Source organism: Carassius carassius, chromosome 2, assembly GCF_963082965.1.
Source record: "Carassius carassius chromosome 2, fCarCar2.1, whole genome shotgun sequence".
In the NCBI taxonomy this organism is placed as follows: Eukaryota; Metazoa; Chordata; class Actinopteri; order Cypriniformes; family Cyprinidae; genus Carassius; species Carassius carassius.
Genome location: NC_081756.1, coordinates 48,224,931 through 48,246,468, shown reverse-complemented (window position 1 = coordinate 48,246,468; position 21,538 = coordinate 48,224,931). Strand labels below are relative to the sequence as shown.

General features: G+C 36.6%; 1 protein-coding gene across 1 annotated transcript in view; it reads left to right on the top strand.

Moving 5' to 3' along the window:
* Positions 1-21,538, top strand: part of LOC132111156 (multiple PDZ domain protein) — a 76,745-nt gene that overhangs the window by 18,644 nt on the left and 36,563 nt on the right. Inside the window, exons 8-20 of the mRNA XM_059518320.1 lie at positions 280-468; positions 2,109-2,211; positions 5,600-5,688; positions 5,952-6,159; positions 6,876-6,962; positions 7,035-7,102; positions 10,745-10,891; positions 11,962-12,129; positions 13,172-13,345; positions 14,595-14,804; positions 16,303-16,413; positions 16,712-16,867; positions 20,724-20,835. Coding sequence (XP_059374303.1) covers positions 280-468; positions 2,109-2,211; positions 5,600-5,688; positions 5,952-6,159; positions 6,876-6,962; positions 7,035-7,102; positions 10,745-10,891; positions 11,962-12,129; positions 13,172-13,345; positions 14,595-14,804; positions 16,303-16,413; positions 16,712-16,867; positions 20,724-20,835 — 1,822 coding nt within the window. The remainder of the gene's footprint in view (positions 1-279; positions 469-2,108; positions 2,212-5,599; positions 5,689-5,951; positions 6,160-6,875; positions 6,963-7,034; positions 7,103-10,744; positions 10,892-11,961; positions 12,130-13,171; positions 13,346-14,594; positions 14,805-16,302; positions 16,414-16,711; positions 16,868-20,723; positions 20,836-21,538) is intronic.

Below are 21,538 nucleotides of genomic sequence, written 5' to 3'. Positions count from 1 at the left end.
TTCCGCGTTGCATCTCCGAAACCACGACTCGAGCACTATACGAACTGCACAAGATGCCGCCAAAATGAGAGAAAACTGCAGTCGCGGGGCGACTCTTCCGCCTGCTGCGCCCCGCGCGAGCCTCTTCACACGGGTCGAACATTTCCTGTCAATCAGGATTTGTACAGAGATGAAGACTGCCATTCACTTGAATTCAACCCAAGAATGAAACAGTGATGGTTGTCATAAAACCTGTTTATGAAATATGCAGAAGTTCACCGTCTCTCTCACTGGTTCTAGGACGGTCGCTTGCGAAGTGGGGATCACGTCCTGCGGATCGGTCATACAGATCTATTTGGTCTGAGCAGTGAGCAGGTTGCTCAAGTTTTGAAACAATGTGGAAACAGAGTCCGACTCCTCATCAGCCGTGGGACAGTGGATGACGCTCCTTCCACTCCTGTCACCCTGCCAACCGTCACTGAGCAACAGGTACAGCTGCATGTGATACATATGTACATTTTCGGTATACATTTTGCTGTTTTGAAATTGACTGCAGTGACTGATAAACGTGCAGTCTTAAAGGAGCAGTTTACCCAAAAATGAAAATTTCCTGAAACTGAATTCACCCTCAGGTCACCCGAGATGGAGATGAGTTTGTTTCTTCATCAGATTTAGAGAAATGTAGCATTGCATCAGTGTCTCTTTAATGGACGCTCTGCAGTGAATGGGTGCCGTCAGAATGAGAATGCAAACAGCTGATAAAAACATCACAATAATCCACAAGTAATCCACACCGCTCCAGTCCATCAGTTAGAGTCTTTAGAAGACAAAAGTTGCTTGTTTGTAAGAAACAAATACATCATTAAGACATTTTTAACTTTAAACTGTAGCTTCTGGCTAAAATATGAGTCCAAAATTCATAATAATGCTTTCTTCAGTGAAAAAGTCCATCTCATGTTGTCTCTCACATCAAAATCCATCCACATATTAGTTTTGGACTGTTTTGGCTTGTAAACAGTGCTTGCTCTGTGCAGATTCCTCTCCTGATTCAGCCCAGACTTTTACAGCATTTTCAGAAAATTTCCATTTTTGGGAGAACTAGTCCTTTAACAAAGGTGGTGGTCACAAAAACAGTATGATTAATAAATTTATAGTGGATTTGGGCATCCATCATGACACTCGCTGTGAGAAATACGGCAAGCGGAGTGATACAAACGGTGAAACGGTTGGAGTTCACTTGTCACTAGAAAATTGCACTCCTCTCAGCCAATCAGATTTGAGGACCAGATAGAACTGCTTATGTATATATATATATATATATTTTTTTTTCAGTGTTTTGTTGACCAATATTGTTTGTGTCCTAGTATATTGATTAAAAACATAAAGCTCTCAGTATTTAAAGATGGAGATCACATTATTCTTCTTAAATAACCATAGAAGATTGAATTTCCGTTTATTTTTCTACATCTTTTTGAGAGGATGTTTTGCTTTGCCAAGTCTTCCCGAGTCTTGTGCACTTAACTATAAAAAAAAATATATATATGCATTTTATTAGGAAATATTGCAGGTCCTTTCTTTAATAACATAAAAATGCTTTTTTTGAGAATTGCTTATCATTGTATTAAGTCGTCAATATCACTTTTCATTCTGTTAGTCTTAGTTCTGTTTTCTCTGTAAGTAACAAAAGCCTGAGGCCAGTGCAACAAACCCATTAAGTTAGTAATAATAATTACAAGGGAATGTTTTCTTACACTAATGAGTTTGTTGCAACTGGCTGCTGATCTTTAAAGACATCATACTACAGGAAGAAACATGAGAATTAGCAACAGAAATTATGAATTATATTTTGTGGTACATATAAAAAAGAACCTCATTTAAGCTAACTGTGACTGTTAATGTTCTTCTTATTGTGTAATAGTCAAGTAATATTAGTTAAAGGTGCCTGAGTATGACCAGAGCGTGTCTGATATGCTCTTTATAGAAATACTTCTGTAAATTACAACAAGCTCTGTAACAGGAACGACTCTTGACTGTGTGTTTGTATGTGAAGTATAATGAAGACTTTCACAGATTCCTTTTCTTTCCTTGTCTCTCATTCTGTTCTCACTGCTGTGTTTGTCTGCTGGCAGGGTTTTGAGGAAGAGGAGCAGGACTCTTTCGATGTGAGCTTGACGAAGAACGCTCAGGGGTTAGGCATCACCATCGCGGGGTATGTGGGTGACAAAACCTCAGGTGAGCATTGAAACATACACCGAACTGTATTAATAAACAGAACTGATGTGCAAACTCAACAAACGAATGCTTCCATCACTACAGTTGTTGCTCAGCCCTACACTGTAATATATATATATATATATATATATATATATACAAACCCGATTCCAAAAAAGTTGGGACACTGTACAAATTGTGAGTAAAAAAGGAATGGAAACTTATATTTTATTCACAGTAGAATATAGATAACATATCAAATGTTGTGAGACATTTTGAAATGTCATGCCAAATATTGGCTCATTTTGGATTTCATGAGTGCTACACAGGTAGTGTTTTCCTGCCTGCTTTAAGCGCATCCATTCTGTCACAGTGGTGTCTTTGTCAAGTTGCAATGTGGCCTCATATTTCTTGAGAATGCTGCAAACTGTGTTTCCGAAACTGTGGAGGTCTTGCATTTCCTGAGGCCATGTTGAAGGATTAAATACTAAGAAATGATCACATGACTTGAGGGAGTCATATCTGATTTCAAACTCTTCAATTAATCCTCTCAGTAAGTTTGTCTTGTCTCTGTCAGCATCAGCATTAGAAACAGTGTGTGCCCTGTGGCCTTCACCATCAAGCAGAAGTGTCAACTGTCCAATGGCAACCATAAGGTCATCCTTATATTCTCAAATGGTCAGCTGTTCCTTCTGAAACTTAATGGATGTGGTCTTCAAAATGTTACCAATGTCAAGCATGTTTGACAGAAAGCACTAAAAACGCTCAGAGCATATATGCTGCAAGTCACTGTTATCACTCGCAGCCAGTTGCATTTTAATGGCTGGCAATAGTCTTGATATTTTAACAGTGTTTCATGCCTCCATGCAGACCATCTGATATTATGAAACTTACCCAGTTTCACAAAGGAGATCCCATTTTCTTCACAAAGCTTCTTCAGTTCAGTAGTTTTCTTTTGCTCCACCTTTTTGTAAATAAACCTGCAGCAGCTTGACAACAGAGCGATTAAATGTCTCACAGTACGGAACGTTACGATCAGCTGATTTTTCGCAATTCTCCAGTGTGTGTGTGGTGCACTAAATGTGCATAAGGGAGTCTCCAACCCCAGCAAGTCACTGGAGTTTTGGCACAACGCCGTTGTACATACCGACGTACATGACCAACTTTGTTGTCCAGTCATCCAAGCCTGTGTCCTGGAGAAGTCTCACAAGTCTCGCTGTTATGGCCTGCGGAGTTTGGTCAGCACCCAATTCAATCAGTCTAATAAAGTCTGAGGTAAACTCTCCGTTGCTGGACACAGACACAATGTAAACGATTTCCTGCTCAGTTTTTGTGAAGTCCTCAGATCCATCAAAAAGCAGCCCCCAAAATTCAGCAGACTGCAACTTGGCTCGTAAATCCCCGCTGATGGCGTGGGCTATGCTTTGCATGATCCATGTGCCCCCTTCACGTGAATGATAAGCACCTTCGACATTTACTCCTAGTCGCTTCAGTAACTGAATATCCTCAGAATAAGAAGACATGGGACATGCGTGTTTAGCTTAATGGAAGGCGAGGAGAAAAATATTAAACCGAGCTTGCCGCTGTTCTTCATTCAGCTTGTCTCGCCATCTGGCAAGTGGGCGACTTGACATTTCTTCTCGGGTAGCATGTTTATTAGCAATGGCTTGCACCACATTCGTGTGCTCCTTGCTCTTTTCATGTTTGTCAAATAAAGGATGGTTGAAATTCTTTGAGCCTTTATAGAACGCACCTGTTTTGTCTGCTAGATGTGGATTTGAGCGGCAAATCTTACACCACATTTCAGTGTGCTCGTCGCTAGCTTCTTTTTGAGCCAAATCTTTTTTTTGACTCTGGCTCCAGTTGGCATTTCTTTGTAGCTGGCGAAACGCCAAAGAAGCTGCTTAATGTCTGTTGCTTTTAGGACATCGCTGACAGAAGTTGACAAGTAACATGTAAGTCGTAAGTCTAGATTAAAAAATCGGTCAGTATGCAAAGGCAGGGAGTAACACAAGTGGCATTACAAATTCCTGATTCCTGAATTCTGGGAATATCAGTTTACAGTTTTTTTTTTACTGTAAATTATACGTTGATTTGTTTTTGTTTATTTCTAAAAATCATACAATTAACAGTATTTTACTGTAAAATGACATGAAATGTCTGGTTAGATCTTTGACAGTTTCCCTGTATATAATACGGTAACTTACTGTTAACCTTTTAACAGTTTTTCTTATGTAGTGTTTTACAATATTTTACTGTTAAAATGACACTATTTTTTAACAGTGCAGAGGTCTTAAACTTTAACATGTTAGTGTTAGCTGTGGACGCATCAAATGCTGAATATTGATTCAGTGTTATTATTTGCTATTATTTGACCTGAAATCACATGGTCTGTACGGTGGGTTGTATAATTTTAGTGAGTAGTACCCTGTGAAAAAAATACACTTTAGCATGTTAAAAAAGAGTACTTATTACAAAAATAATATATACTTAAGTGTGAACTAAATGTGCTGTTTTCAGACACTTAATTCCATGTCAATTACAATTAAAGGTCCCGTTCTTCATGATCCCATGTTTTAAACTTTAGTTAGTGCGTAATGTTGTTGTTAGAGTATAAATAATATCTGTAAAATTCTAAAGCTCAAAGTTCAATGCCAAGCGAGATATTTTATTTAACAGAATTTGCCTACAACAAACGACCCGTTTGGACTACATCCCTCTAGTTCCTGCAGTAATGATGTCTCTAAAACAGTTTTTTGACTAATCTCCACCCACATGAATACACAAAAAAGGGGCGTGGTCTTGTTGCACTCGCACGCAGAAGAGGACAAGTTGCGTTTGAAGAGTGTGTTTGTCGCCATGTCACCGAAACGCTGTTATTTTCATCTCGGGAGTCCAATCACCTTTGTTTGGGCTTCCCAGGGACGCTGTACTTGGAGATCAATGGTTACAGTTTATGTTTAACTCGGTTCCCAATCAGAACTCGTTACGTATTTCTGAAGGAGGGACTTTATAGAACAAGGAAGGCATCAGCCCGTTTTTATGACAGTGAAAACAGCGGTATACAGATAAGTGAATTGTGTGAAAAACTTCTGAGGTCTGAAGTACTCTAAATGTGCATTTAAGGACAATTAAGCGGTTTCAGTCAGGTTTACCTTTACATGTAAGTTACATCAGGTTTCGAAGCAAGAAACAGCTCTTTTAAAAAAAAAAAATTATTTTATCATGTTAAGCCTTCATGTACAGGAAATATAGCATACATGTTTTTTTTGTTTTGTTCGTTTTTTTCCTGACAGACCTGGGCTTGAATGTTTTCTGTTTCTCTTTCTCACTCTGAGCAGATTCTCATTCTAGCGTGCCTCATTTTAGACAGCGTTTAACCTTTGCTGACTGTAATTTCCTGTCACAGAACCCTCTGGAATATTCGTGAAGAGCATTTCGAGGGACAGCGCGGTGGAGCAAGACGGCCGAATTCATGTTGGGGATCAGATCATAGCTGTGAGTTATTTCACAAAGAAAGTGTCAGATTAAACTCTTGTTTATGCTTGTTTTGTGTTGCAGTGCTTAAAAAACTCAAAAGGCTTTAAATGCAGAGTGTTTCTGTTATTATGCATGTGTACATATATGCTATGGGTCTGCAAACGGTATGAGAAGAGAAATCTAAGAAATGAAATATATTGGTAAAGTTATATTTCAGAAAGTTTTTTTTTTTTCTTTTCTCTCTGAATTTCAATTGTGTGTGTGTGTGTGTGTGTGTGCAGGTAGACGGTTTGAACATCCAGGATTACACTAACCAGCAGGCCGTGGAGGTCCTGAGACACACGGGTGAGACGGTAAACCTGAAGCTCGTCCGCCGTGGCTTTAACCTGGAGGACGTGTGCCCGTCAATCACACCTGTCGCCGTGGAGACCACACCCATCCTCAGCGCATCACGAAACTCAACAATGGAGCGAACGAACACCGAGCACGGTAACAAACAGCAATCTGAATGAAGCTGTCTACATCAGTCGCTCACGTCTGTTTAAACGAAAATTATTTTCGTTTTGGTTAACAATAATAAGACTGCGTGAAACATCGTATTCAACTGTAACAACTGTATTCTGCACGGTCACATGACCTCATCACATTTCCTCACAAGTGATTGGTGTTCAGTTATCAACCTGGAACTAGTTAGAACAGTTATTGCATTCTTTTTTTGCCTGATTAACTGTAATAATAACTTTAGTCTGCTCACATAATGATGCAAAAGAGAGATCTGAAATATCACACGTCATCTCTTCCAATTCTACACTGTGGGATGATATGATATTCCTTATAGTGTTGTGTTCTGCACTTTTGATAATCCAAGGGTTTTTTAAAAATTTTATCCTGATTAATGCCTAAACACAGAGTGATTGCTTTTCAACAGAAATGTGAAGCCAGAGCTGATATCTATTTTTAACCCAATAAGAAAGACAGTGAGGATGTTTGATAGATCCTTTGTGCGTGCATGTGTGTGTGTGTGTGTGTGTGTGTGTGTGTGTGTGTGTGTGTGTGTGTGTGCATGTGTGTGTGTGTGTGTGAGTCAGTCCCACAACCACCGCACCACATTTAGAGTCAAAACCCTCACTCATCCTTTCATCACAGTCCCATGAAGTCTGTTATTATATGAAGAGAGACTGATGCCCCTGTGTTTTCATGTCTAGATGAGAGAGTGTTTCTCACTCCAGAGGAAAAGGCCAAACCTCAGTCTGTCACTGCTTCACCCGTCAGAGCTCCAGACAGACGCGCCGGTGAGAGATGTTTGTCACATCAGCGAATCGACTCGCAGAGAGCAGAGGGTAATGCTGTCATGTCTCTCTCAGGTCCTGTGGAGGAGCACACACTAATGCAGAAGTGGCAGAACGAGCTTGGCGTCTGCACTGAAGTCATTGTGAGTAACTCCTTTATGCTTCATCTTTTAATTTAAAAGAAACTTTGGTTGCACTTTATTTTACAGTACGTGTACTAACATGTACTTATAGTGTACTTACAGTGTATTTATCTAAGAAAGTTCTGGTAATACAAGGTAACTACATGGGGTAGGGTTAGGTTTAGGGGTAGGTTTAGGGTTAGTACCTAGTTATTACATAGTTATTGTAATTACTATAATATGTACATAGTATGTACATGAAGAACAGGACTGTAAAATAAAGTGCTACCGAAACTTTTAGCCACCAAGTACACTGTAAAAATGATTTTTCAAGGTTGTAAATAAAACAAAAATTATTTGAGTAGGTTTTAAAAGAAAATACTAATTTCTTCCAAAGTACTTTAAACTGTGACCACAAACTGCTTCAAAGTTTCATGTTGCAATATGTCATTTGCAGTTTCTTTTATTTCAGAAATGTACTAGCTATTTCTGAGTAAAAATTTAATCTTAAACTCCAAAAAAAATTTTATTAAGTAAAAAGAAAAAGGCCAAATTGTAAATAAAACAATGATTATAAACGTATGGTGTACGTTTACAAACAAATATGATTTAAAAAATATTTTATATTTAAGATATTTGAATATTTAAATCATTATAAGTAAAAATAGTTTTTACTGTGTACACGTTTTTTTATATAAATATTATTTTTTATTTTATATATATATATATATATATATATATATATATAGGCGGACAGAGTACACAGCTTCATTACTTGAGTAAAAGTACAGATAGCCCTTGCTGAATTTTACTCAAGTACAAGTAAAAGTACTACAGTCAGATGTCTACTTAAGTAAAAGTACTGAAGTACTTGTTTTTAAAAATACTTGAGTATCAAGAGTACAAGAGTACATTTTCTAAATATTGCATTACTACTGCCACAGTGCTTACATTTATGAACAGAAACATCCTACATGGACTTATGAAATATTTTAATGTTAATACCTTGGAGAATGTAAAAGGAATTGAAAGTAAAATCAATTCATTTTCATCTTTTTACCATGTTGCTTTATTTAACATTTCTCACTTGCCCACGAGACAACAGCACAATGGCAACGCTCTGACAAAGCTCTGCTAGAGCTTAAATGGATTTTTTGCACCCACATTTGAACCTGACTGTGTTAAACACACCGCATACTCAAGAATATCAAAGAAAATGCTCAGCTTACATTAATGTGTAATATCAGAAAAGAAAATTCAGCTAACAATTGTGTGTACATGTGAGTTTCTCTTTTTACATCAATCAAATCAATAAACCTAAACCAGCAAAGAAGGCAATATAGCAATGTTCTGACACACCTCTCAACCTGACCGTGTTATACACTCAGCATAGAAAAGAAAATAATAATGATTAATGAAAATCAGCTAATCAGCTGTGTTTAGGTCATTGTACAAAGAAGGAAAAATTAAATCCAGCTCATTTGAGTGACAGTATTAAGCCCCTTCCTCTCACATTGACATACAGGGAAAGGCAGGAGAAAATACTTTCAGCTGAATAACACCATTCTCACACACACAATCTATGTGTGATTTTTCTTTTCCTTCGTGTTTCTCTGAATACGTACAATTTTTTTTTATCGGATAGGCGTTTTGGAAGAGTGAAACCGATGTTTTTCGAAACTGGGTCCCAGAGTGGATAAATTTGAAAACGCTACCTTTGTGTTTTCGTGTGGACGGCGAATCCATATATTTTCTGAAACGATGATGCATGAGTCCACGTCTCGCCTCTAATCAGAAACCGCTACATCACGTAACAGCAACAAAAACATGAACAAACACTGAACGTCTTTTTATTAACTAACATTAACACAGATTAATAAATGTATTGTTCCATGTAAGTTTGTGTACCACACGCAAGGTTTATGAGCATAGTCCATGTATTCTCTGTTTTAAGTGTATCTCTGTGGCAGAATGACAGTGCCACATGCTGGTCTGGCATGTGTACTATACATCGTTTTGTGGTTTCATGTGGACATGGATATTTCTTGAGACGAGGAAAAAAAGATCGGATTGGGGTAAACTCCGTCTCCTTATGGACGGGGCCGAAGAAGTAATGGGTACTTACGGTTATGGATAGAAATGTAGCGGAGTAAAGAGTACAATATTTGCCTCTCAAATGTACTTGAGTAAAGTCATGAGTACTCCCAAAAAATGATACTCGAGTAAAGTACAGAACCCTGAAAATTGCACTTAAGTACTGTACTCAAGTAAATGTACTCCGTTACTGTCCGGCTCTGCATGCATATATATATATATATATATATATATATATATATATATATATATATACCATATTTTTCAGACTATAAGTCGCACCTAAGTATAAGTCTCATCAGTCCAAAAATACGTCATGACGAGGAAAGAACATATGTAAATCGCACTGGACTATAAGTCGCATTTATTAAGAGCCAAGAACCAACAGAAAACATTACCCTCTACAGCAGCGAGAGGGCGCTCTATGCTGTTCATAGCTCCTGTAGCCTACACTGAGCAGCATAGAGCGCCCTCTCGCGGCTGTAGACGGTAATGTTTTCTCTTAGTTCATTTCTCTTGGTTCATGTCAAATTAATTTTGATAAATAAGTCGAACCTGACTATAAGTTGCAGGACCAGCCAAACTGTGAAAAAAAGTGCGACTTATAGTCTGGAAAATACGGTATATAGTTTTTTCTTTTTTTTCCTTTTTTTAGTTTTTAAGTGATTTGAAAGAAAGAAAATATTGCCTTTGTACTTTTTCCTGCATCTCTGTAATTGCCTTTTCATAATTAATGTTGCTGGGATTGTCTCCTACACAGAGTTTTCACTAATTTTAATTAAAGTAGTATTTATGTACAATTTGTCATTCATTTGCTGTCCCCAATATATTATATAACACTTAGACTTTTTTGCAGAAAAGTGAATAATGTTATTACCATCACACACACAAAAAATTCACGCTATCACACATTAAAACAAAACCAATCCAACTTTAGCTAACTTTTAAAAAGAGTATTTATTACAGAAATAAAATATTTTAAAAGAATATACATAAAAGTGCATATAGAATAAAATTTTCAGATGCTTATTTGCATGTTAACTGCAATTAAATTAAAATGTATCATAGTTTAAAATCATATTAAATGCAGTTAGTTGAACTTAAGATTGGATTTAAACAGGACTTAAATAGGGACATCTTTATTTGTAATTTCATAATTCTATTGTCTGTGAAATATAGTTAAAGTATGCTGTTGAATGTACTGACAAGCATGTATGATCAACTCAAATATACTTTAATGCATTTGTATTGCAGCCTGTATGTATGGGAAAAAACGTGTATTAAGAAAAATAGTCACTTAAGTGGCCTTTTATTTAATTCATACCATTTTATTTATTAGTTCAGTTTTTTTAAATTTACTTTTAAGATTTGAAGTACACTACAAGTGCACATTCAATGCAGTAAGTGCACTTCTTTCACAAGGCTATATTCAGAGTGAATACTTAAGAGAATTTGTGGGGAGTGAACAGACAGAATTAGTTTGAAGCAGATGACACACTTGTTTCACACTTCAGAATGTGAACATTCTAAAGTTCTAAAGTTTGTGATTCTATGTTAATGTGTGTTCAGGTGGCTCAAGTGGAGAAGTTCAGTGAGAACAGTGGTTTAGGGATCAGTCTGGACGTGTGTGCTGACCGTCACATCCTCCGCTCAGTGCTTCCTGAGGGTCCCGTCGGGCGATCGGGAAAAATCTGTAGTGGAGACGAACTGCTAGAGGTAAAACACATCAGTCTGAAACAACCCACCACCAATATGCATCCAAAGTCAAATTAATATTGGAATTTGTTCCAATTCTGATTGTGTATGTGTCATATTTCTTTTGAACTAATCCAGTTGGCCCAACCAGATTTACATTTCTAGCAATACGCACAAGACATATGAATATATTATTTTGTCATTTTAAAAGTCATGTAAACTTTTATTTGAAATACATACTTTTTATCATGTATATTGGACAATTCCAATAGCTGCAAAGCATATAAATACTCAGCAAGGCTGAAATTATTTGATCAAAAATACAGTAAAAACAGTAATATTGTAAAATATATTTACAATTTAAAAATACTGTTTTCTATGTGAAAATCTTTTAAAATGTAACTTATTTCTGTGATGCCCAGCTGAATTTTCAGCATCATTCCTACAGTCTTCAGTGTCACATGATCTTCAGAAATCATTCTAATGATGATTTACTGCTCAAGAAATTTTTCTGATTATTATCGGTGTTGAAACAGTTGTGCTTCCCAATATTTTTGTGGAAACTGTGATATTTTATGAAAAAAAAGTGATTAATTACTTTACAAACTTCTTAAGAAAAAAAAAAGTTGTGAGGGGAAGTCGTGGCCTAGTGGTTAGCGAATTGGACTCACAATCGAAGGGTTGTGAGTTCGAGTCTCAGGCCGTCAGGAATTGTGGGTGGGGGGAGTGCATGTACAGTTCTCTCTCCACCCTCAGTACCACGACTTAGGTGCCCTTGTGCAAGGCATGGCTGCCCACTGCTCCGGGTGTGTGCTCACAGTGTGTGTGTGTGTGTTCACTGCTCTGTGTGTGTGCACTTCGGATGGGTTAAATGCAGAGCACAAATTCTGAGTATGGGTCACCATACTTGGCTGAATGTCACTTCACACTTTAATATGTTTTTTTTTCCAAAGGCAGATTCAGAATTCAATATTTGGTGATATTCTTCAAATGCATGAACAGACACTTATGATGCTTTATGCAATGATGTTTTATGTTTACTGTCTCTTTGTTACTTTCATATATTTATACGTTTGCATGTGTTTGTTCAGGTGAATGGCATTCCCCTCAGAGGAGAGACTCATAAAGAGGTTGTTGACATTCTGAAAGAACTTCCTGTTTCTGTGACCATGGTCTGCTGTAGAACCGCCCCTTTAATGATTGACATCCAAACTGACCAACCACAGCCAGAGGATATGACCACTGATTCCATTGTTCAGGTACATTAAATCCTACATTAAATATCATATTTATATGTAATATGTAAGATTAAATATGTAATTATATAATTATTACATAATAATATATATTCTTTTGGACATTATTGCAAAACAAACCCTTACTGTAGTTGCGTTCTTTAATTAATTTGAATGTATCCATGCCAACAGAATTAAAATAGAATGAAAAATGGATAATGTGATATATCTAATTTTAATATGAATGACCTGTTATCATAAATATACCTTATGTAGTATTTCTAGAAACATTAGATGACATTTCTCTCAGTGATCTCTATTTCTATTTTTTTTTTAAATAATAATAAATTAAATTATATGATAATAAAATCTTAATTTATCAATTAAAGAATATTAAAAAATAATAAATTAAATATTTTAATATTTGTAATGAAACTATTTATATATTAAATAGTGATAAATTGATTTTTTTTAAATATTCATAAATTAAATATTTATAATAGATATAAACAAATGTTTATTTAAATATCTAACGGTGGAAGTACACTTCATTTCCAAAAATGCTCTAATTTAGCCCATATTCATTATGTAAGTAACGTCTTTCCAGATTTAACAAACAGATTGTCCTACAATTTATTTGAAACGCACTGTTTATTCGAATAATTGTTAATTGAATCAGATATTATTTATTGAATCAAAACCCACTTAATGGTGAACCAAACTGATCCCCTGTCAACCTAAAACTGTTTTATAACAATGCTTTTGCAGTAATAAAGTTCATGTTTTTCATTACTGTGTTAAACAAGATGAGTGGTTCAGTCAGACTTTTCTTTGTTTGGGATTATATCAGATTACCGTGCACCATTATAATCTCTAAACATCTCAAATCGCTCTCAGAGGACAGACCTTCATGCCTAAATGCATGACACAGTCTAGCTATCAATAAAAGCTGTACGTTTTGCATCCACCCTGTTAGATATGATAGATTAAGGTGATGTTTTATGATTATGAACCATTATTAGGGATTTTATTACAAAGAAAGTTTGTGTTCATCTTGTTTGTGTAGGTACCGGTTGAGTTTGAGGATTTCCTTGTCTCTGGCGAACCAGAAGACAGCCTGAAAAATCATGTGACTGAAGAGCCCACCGGAACGCCGTTAGCGATGTGGGAAACGGAGATACAGGACATTGAACTAGAGAAAGGAGAGAGCGGACTGGGCTTCAGCATTCTGGATTATCAGGTGAGCGAGTGGGAGGAGCTTCCTAAATTTAGACCATCACATGAGAATGGGAGGAGCACTTTATTTATTTATTTTTCACTGATTTATGTCTCACACATCAAATACAAAGCAGTAACTCATGAGTTTGAGGTTGAATTGTGTGTCTTTTTTACTGATTGAAAGAACTGACTTATGAAAGTCATCTATCTGTGATTCAGACTAAACGTGTTGTGCTGTATGTTTGTTGTTGTGTACAAAAAGAGAGGATAATGCAATATTAATGTCTGTATATTATATTGTGTCAGCCAATCTCTTGTGAAAAGGAAGTGTGCTTAATTGTATTGAATGTGCACTTGTAGTTTGCTTCAAATCTTTAAATTTAATTAAATGGGAATAAGTTGACATGTTGTTGCAAATGAACAGGACTAAGTTGACATGTATTTGCAAAAATAATGCAAGTTATTCAACATGCAGTTGCAAATTAATTAACACAAGTTATTCCACATGCAGTTGCAAATTAACACGAGTAAATTGACATGTAGTTGCAAATTAACGCAAGTTATTCCACATGCAGTTGCAAATTAACACGAGTAAGTAGACATTTAGTCGCAAACCAATGGGAGTTAGTTGACATGTAGTTGAAAATTAACATTAGTTAGTTGTAGTGTGCAAATTAACAGGAGTTGTTTGACATATAGTTGCAAATTAATGGGAGTTGACATGTAGTTGCAAGTTAATGAAAGTTAGTTAACATGTAGTTGCAAAATAATGTGAGCTAGTTGACATGTAGTTGCTAATTAACGCAAGTTATTCCACATGCAGTTGCAAATTAATATGAGTAAGTTGATATGTAGTCACAAACCAATGTGAGTTAGTCGACATGTAGTTCCAAATTAACATAAGTTAGTGGATGTAGTTGAAAATTAATTGGAGTTAGTTGACATGTAGTTGCAAGTTAATGGAAGTTAGTTGACATAGTTTGCAAATTAACAGGAGTTTTTCGACATGTAGTGGCAAATTAATGGGAGTTAGTTGGCATTTAAGTGCAAAAAAATAAAATTTAGTTGACGTAGTTGCAAAATAATGGGAGATGACGTTGCAAATGAATGGGAGTTAGTTGACATGTAGTTGCAAATTAACATGAGTTAATTAGCTACTTACAGCTACTAGAATGTCTAAAGAGGTCTACTAAAATAAAGTGAAACCGATTATGTTAATATTATACTCACTTTGCGTGCGTGTGTGTGTGTGTGTGTTCATATGTGTACAGGACCCAATGGACCCACTCAAGACGGTGATTGTGATTAGATCGTTAGTTCCCGATGGCGTAGCGGAGCGAGACGGGCGATTGTTGCCAGGAGACCGTCTCATGTATGTCAACAACATCAACCTGGAGAGTGCCAGTTTGGAAGAAGCAGTGCAGGCTCTGAAGGGAGCAAACATGGGCGCCGTAAGCATCGGGGTGGCCAAACCACTGCCCGTAAGAAATGCTATCCTCTACTTTCTAAAGCAGCTTTTTTCTCTGGACGATTTTGTGTTATTGAAACCCGTGGCTGCAGTAACGGGATTCCTTTCACAGGTTCTTTGAATTTTTCATGATGCGGGTCTGTAGTCCTTTAAGGCCTCAGGAAATGAAATCTTCTTGGAGGAGCATGTCTGTATCTTTGTGAAGAGCTCTCAGGGGCTGTAGTTTATCTTAACCTCTTCAACTTTCCAAGGCTGTTATCTCGGCTCCATTATTCTGGGATTGTGTGCACATTTTGGCATCTTTCCTTCTTTTTCTCCTCAGAGGCCTTGAGGTTTGGAGCGTGTGTGGTGGGTTGTCAAGTGCATTGTGGGTCATCTGATCAGGCTTTTCTTTCTGAAGATTTAATCTCACGAGAGGCCCTTAGACTGCCTGAGCGTGCCGAATGCTTTTGTTCTGCTCTCTCAAGTGCGATAGGGTAACATCACCTCTTAATATGGTTCAAATGACACACTTCCAAGAAGCGGAGTGAAAACGGAGAAAGCATTTTTTCTTATTTACCTTTAGACTTCAAATCTTCGATGTGATCATCAATTTTAATGATGTCAAAATCGATCAACAAACGATTCAGCTCGCTAACCTACCTTGCACTACTAACATGCAAAGTGATTTCTAACCAAATCAAATCACATTCAGTCTTTTATTGTGATCTTGGGCTGGGTGTTATGATGAAATGAGATTCTGCTGTAGCACAGTAAATATATATCTGCACGGGATCAGTATGCAGGATTGCTTTGCATTATTGCATAAAGCATCATAATAACAAAGAACAATATGAAAATACAGAGTAGGCATGTCTCAAACAATTCAAGATGTGTATGTTACCGTTTATACATTTAAAACTGAATAACGAGTGATTCTAACCAATTTAAATCAGTTCATGTGTATTAATTTAAATTTAACAAAGAAATGCAATTAAAGGAATAAATTCACACAAAAAGTTTAACTTCCCCCAATATTTACTGGCGCTGGCATTTATTTATTTTATTTAAATTAATTTATTTATGTATTTATTTTGTGGAACTCAAAAAAAGTAAATGAATTAAAGGATATTTACATAGCTGTTTAACTTAAAATGATTTTTCAAAAGAAGTCTTATATCCTCACCAAAGAACCTAATTTATCCTCTTTTAAATGTTTTTTTATTATAATCAATTTTTCAAAACAGTTGCCATCTATTTTTGTGGAAACTGTGATATGTTTTAATTTCCAGGATTTACAGATGAAAAGAAAGTTCAAATGAACAGCATTGCTTTGAAAAAGTAACATTTTGTATCATTATAAATATCTTTACTTTCACTTTTGATCGATTTAATGAAATAAAAGTATTATTTTCCAAAGTATCTAATAATATATACAGTAATCATGTTATACAGCTACTCGTTCTGGTCATAGCGCCCAAGCTTAATGTGATCTGCTCATCAGAGAATGAATGGTCACCCTGTCTTCACAGACTGAGGATGAGGAAGGCTCTTCCTCCTTCATCTTCTCGGCTCTGCTGCTGACGAAGGGCTGTGATGGTGATGAGGAGGATGAAGCTGTGTTCCGCGCTGAACCTGCAGTGGTCAGTGCTCATAAAACACAACCAAAGCATTCTTGTGCAAAGCATGTTAGTAGTGCAATGTTTTGTAGGAGCAACCATAAATCAGCATTTACTGGAGACGGATGCCTAACATTTTACTCCAAGCTTAGCTTGACACACATGGCATCTTTGAAAAAAGTTAAAAAGTCCAAAATGTTTTTTGGAGGTTATCCTAACAAACTATTTGAAGTGCAGCACAGTTATTGTGGCCTTTAGAAAACAACGGTAATTCTCTGATGCTATTATTGTTCTCATCTACTGTACATAACATCTCTTCCAGATCGACTCTAGTGATTTAGACCTGTCTGATGAAAAGGCATTTGATCCTCATTTTCTGGAGGAGGACGAGATGCTGCAGTCGATGATTGCTGAGCACGGCAGCATCTGCAGCGCTGATCTGACCTATCAGAAGAACAGACCCGCCTCCACACCGAAGGTACACACAGTCTTATGTAGTAAACTCACACAGATTTAGTCACCTTTGGGATTGTTTTATCAATTCTTTGTATACCGTAGCTCATGTTTCAAAACTGCCCTTGTGAACAAATAAACTAAACTGGGTGTAATTTGGTGAGGCATGATGGTGAGGGAAAACAGAGGAAGTAAGGGAAAAAAACTGATCTTAAAAAAGCCTTACCAGTTTATTTCCTAAATAAATGTCTGATGCATGTCATTTGCTGAACTGCCACATTGACTCGCACTGCTCCAGACCAGCGTGCCACAGGCCAGCCGCTCTCTGTGCTGTAATTTGCCACTATATTGTGTGGAGTCCCATCAGTTGTGCGTTTATTTGTGTTTTTATGGCTTCTGCTCTGGGAGGCCTCTGCTCAGATTCATAGGCGAGTGAGTCAGTCCCTCTTGAATCATTCTGCATGAACAAACTCAATTACAGCTGTATGAATCATGGCTACATTCAGAAACACGCTCCCCTGTCTCTCGGCAGAAATTGCTCTCTCCCATTATTGCAGTCCTGCAGGTCATTAACGCTGCTGTTCATCAGGAGATCATCTGCATCTGATTTGACTCTTATTGCGGATATAAATCAGCGGTTTAGCTGTGAAAGGGAAATTACGTACGTCTGTCTTACCCGCAGGAGTTTTCCTTAACATTTTCTTTCATATATTATCTCTTTATGGACACAAAACTGAAATCACAGCATGTTTTATGTGATTATCAAATCTCAAGGCTGTGATTTAATTAAATAAATATGTGCACTGCATGTTTTCTTGTGAGTCACAGCACTGTTTTCATTTACTCGTGAGCAGCTCATGATCCGTGTTTTCAGTATCTCAAAGCGACTCGGTTCACTTTGAATACTGCTTAATGAACTACATGTAAATTTAGGAACGCAAAACATGCCAGCCATCTTTCTACACATGCAATGAGAAGCGCTTATAAACCAGCTGCTTCAAGAGAGAGAAGCTTCAACGGCTTCAAAACTTCATAGTTTAACTTTATAGTCAGCTATTTGAAATTGAAAGCTGAATATTTAATAACTATGATGATGATGATGATGATTATTATGGTGTAAATATTATGGTGATTCTTATATTGTTTAATATTTTTAGGAATAATTATTAAATATTCAGCTTTCAATTTTCAGTAAATTTTTACAATGGCGTTATTTAATATATTGGTATCAAATATTATTATTTATGATGATAATAATAATAATAATAGTAGTAATAATATTAATAACAAATATAATCATTTTCTTTTTTCATTTCACAGTGAATTTATTATTATTATTATTACTAGAGATCGACCGATATGGGTTTTTCTATAGCCGATGACGATGCCGATGTTTAGAGGTCAGGGTCAGCCGATGGCCGATATGTGCTGCCGATTTTTAGGGCCGATATCTTGACGTTTTCCCCTTCATTTGCATGCAAAAATGTCACACTAATAATAAGTGGATGCACAACATTTCTAAACTTATCATCATTTATTGAGCACTGACTTGAACCATCTCTCGAATCTTAATTTTGTGCACTGCACGGTATTAAAATAAAAAAAAAGTATCCAAAGTTAACCAAACAATATCAATAAACTGACCAAGTATTAAATATATAAAACAGGTAATATATATATATATATATATATATATATATATATATATATATATATAAAAGTCAATCATTTACATAATAGTTTTAGAGCATTTATCAAGTAGAATTTTTCAAGTTTGTTGGAACATAAATGTAAACTTAAATATACATTTAAATAAATACAATTTTAAAAATAAAAATCTGAAAAATATAAAAAAATAAATATATAAAAAATAAATAACAGTAGTGCTGCAAACACACTAGCAACCAGCAACATTTGAGTTTGGTATAAATGACACAGAACATCTAAAGTGCATACTAATTACAAACTTACATCACAGTCTGTTCATTATTAAAATAAAGAACAGTCAACCAAACATTTAAAAGGTTACACTGGTCAGTTTAAATAGACCGTAGTATACCGGTCCACTCTGCTGTGATGCCAAGGACGTTTTTGCTCATGTGTAGAGGATGATCTTTCCGTCTAGTTTACATTAAATAAATAAAAAATATTATAGTTTAACATTCAGATACATTGCGAATATGGAAACATTTGGATATGTGCAGAACGAGACGTGAGCAATAACCTCCAAATACATCTAGTCAAACCTGCGCTCGCTCGCTCGTCCTCGTATGGATCGGATAATTTTTCGGATCAGCAAAAAAAAAAAAAAAAGGCCAAGACAAATAAACATACGTTTTGTCTTTTTTTATTAACATTAAATTATTAAATGAAAATATATGAAATCAACTTGAAGTGCACATAATATCTTCTTTTTAACATAATAGCCCGACTTCTCATTTTCCAGTGTGCTGTGATGAAGTGAGCAGTTATCGTCACAGAGCTCTCCGTCCCCTGGACGTCCACCCGTCTTTCGTGAGCGCAACAGAGGATGCTCGGGATAGTTCATCCACAACTGTTTTCTTCTCCTGTTCATAAAGATCTGGCACATTATTTTCACTCTAACAACCTCTTTCCTCATCATTATATCTGACAGGGAATACAAAATGCGCGGGCCGTTCAAGCTCCTCCGTTCCTCCGCTCGCCATGACCACTGAGTGTGGACTAAACATGCGCAACTTTTTTTTTTTTTTCATAAATCAATCCGGGGGTCACGTGTGTGCCGTACCAAAGATATTGATCAATGATGATCCGTTGCACCACTACTATAGTGTGTCATTTGAAAAAATTGCAGATGCATTTTAAAATACAACAACGAGCACCACGAAACCATTTAAAGAGGCGCATTCAGCGGTCTCCTTGACGAGAAACAGTCAACAAAGTAAAATGATCTCCAACGTATGGCGCGCTCTCTTCATTTTATCAAATTATCATAATCACATCTATTCATTTTACAGTCCTGCTACTAGCATTTTATTCAGACTAAAACCCCTTTAATTCGGGTGAGAAAGCTTTTTTTCCAAGTGGCTTTTGCACATAATAATAATACCGCTGCAGACGCATTTTGCAGCATTAAAGTAATTAATTGATCATTAATTTAAACGACGATCGATCATGGAAATTATTGAATATTGACATCCCTAAATACAAATGAGTTGGATGGAAAACTGATTATTGTCTGCATCAAACCTATGGTTTATCTCCCAGGACTGTTGTTGAATCTTCCAAAAGTTTTGGCTTGGGGTGCTTCACATGCAGTGGCAGCAGCAACACTTTGCACCGCACCAATAACACGGGGCTGCCCGCCGACGTGCCTGACTTTAAATCGGCACTACTAAACACGGATATCGGCCGATGCCGATATATTAAAAAATGACAAATATCGGCCCGATATCGGTCGACCTCTAATTATTACATATTTTTTATTTTACAATGAAATTATACAATTGCAATATTTATCATTTTAATATTTTTAGTAATAATAATAATAATAATAATAATAATAACATTTTAAATGTTGTCACCACTATCGCAAATTAGGTTCTTCCCCAAATCGTGCTGTCCTTCTCCTGGCATCAAACTGTTGAACTTAGTTATAGTAAATACAGAGAAAGTCATCAGACCAACTCTGACACTGTGGTGGTGCGTTTTTTACAGTCAAGCAGCAATCAAATATTATGGCTAATTTCCCATAGTATCGCTAATCTGTTCCCATAATTCCTGCTTCCCGATTCGACCCTCACAATCCCGCCTCATCCTGCTGACCTCTTTCATCACTTTGTATCCTTGACTTCAGTCTTTGATATCATTTTAATGAGGATTCTGTTCTTTTCTACTCTCAGAAGGAGGATTTGCTTCCAGATGAACCCTCAGACGAGGCCCAGCAGCTAAACGCCGCGGGGGGGAGCAGCTTTGAGAGGACCATCACTGTGGTCAAGGGCAACTCCAGTCTAGGTATGAGAACAGCGAGGAAGTGTGTTCGTGAAACAGTAGTAAACTTTAGCATGCTTTTAAAAAGAGTACTTACTGTGGAAATAATATACTTTAAAAGAATATGCTTAAATATGACCAGTCAGTGTTTAAATATTACTATCTCCTTACCTTGGCCCATTTCACAACGGTAAGCTTGTAATAATGTTTTATAAATTTGAGTGGTTTGGGTTATTCGCTTTGCGTCATTACAAAAGCAAATACGTCTGAATACATAAAGAGGGAGTCCTGGTCAGTAGGCTCTATCACGTGTGTGGTTGTTTCAGCTGGCGGATCATCTGTAGCTTCTTCTTACAGCAGCGGCAATAATTAAACTTGTCATTTTGAAATAGAGTCTTAAACAGTGCATGATGGTAAAGAAACACATGTAAGTGACTGAAATTAGATTACTGACAACAAAAAGACAAACAGACAGGGCTTACAAACTGATGGAACGTAATCAGGGAGAACAGGAACAGGTGGGGAGTAATCAATTAACTAAACAAGAAAAGGAACATAACCAAATAAGGAAACTCAGAAAGAACAGGAAAACAGAAGTCCATAACTGTGACATTACTTCCCCCTCCCGGAAGGCTGGTCCCGAGCCATAACACTGGGGAGGGGGGCGGTCGCCTTGGAGATTGGTGCAGGGCTGGAAAAGGTTGGAGTCAAGGAAGACCTCCAGCGC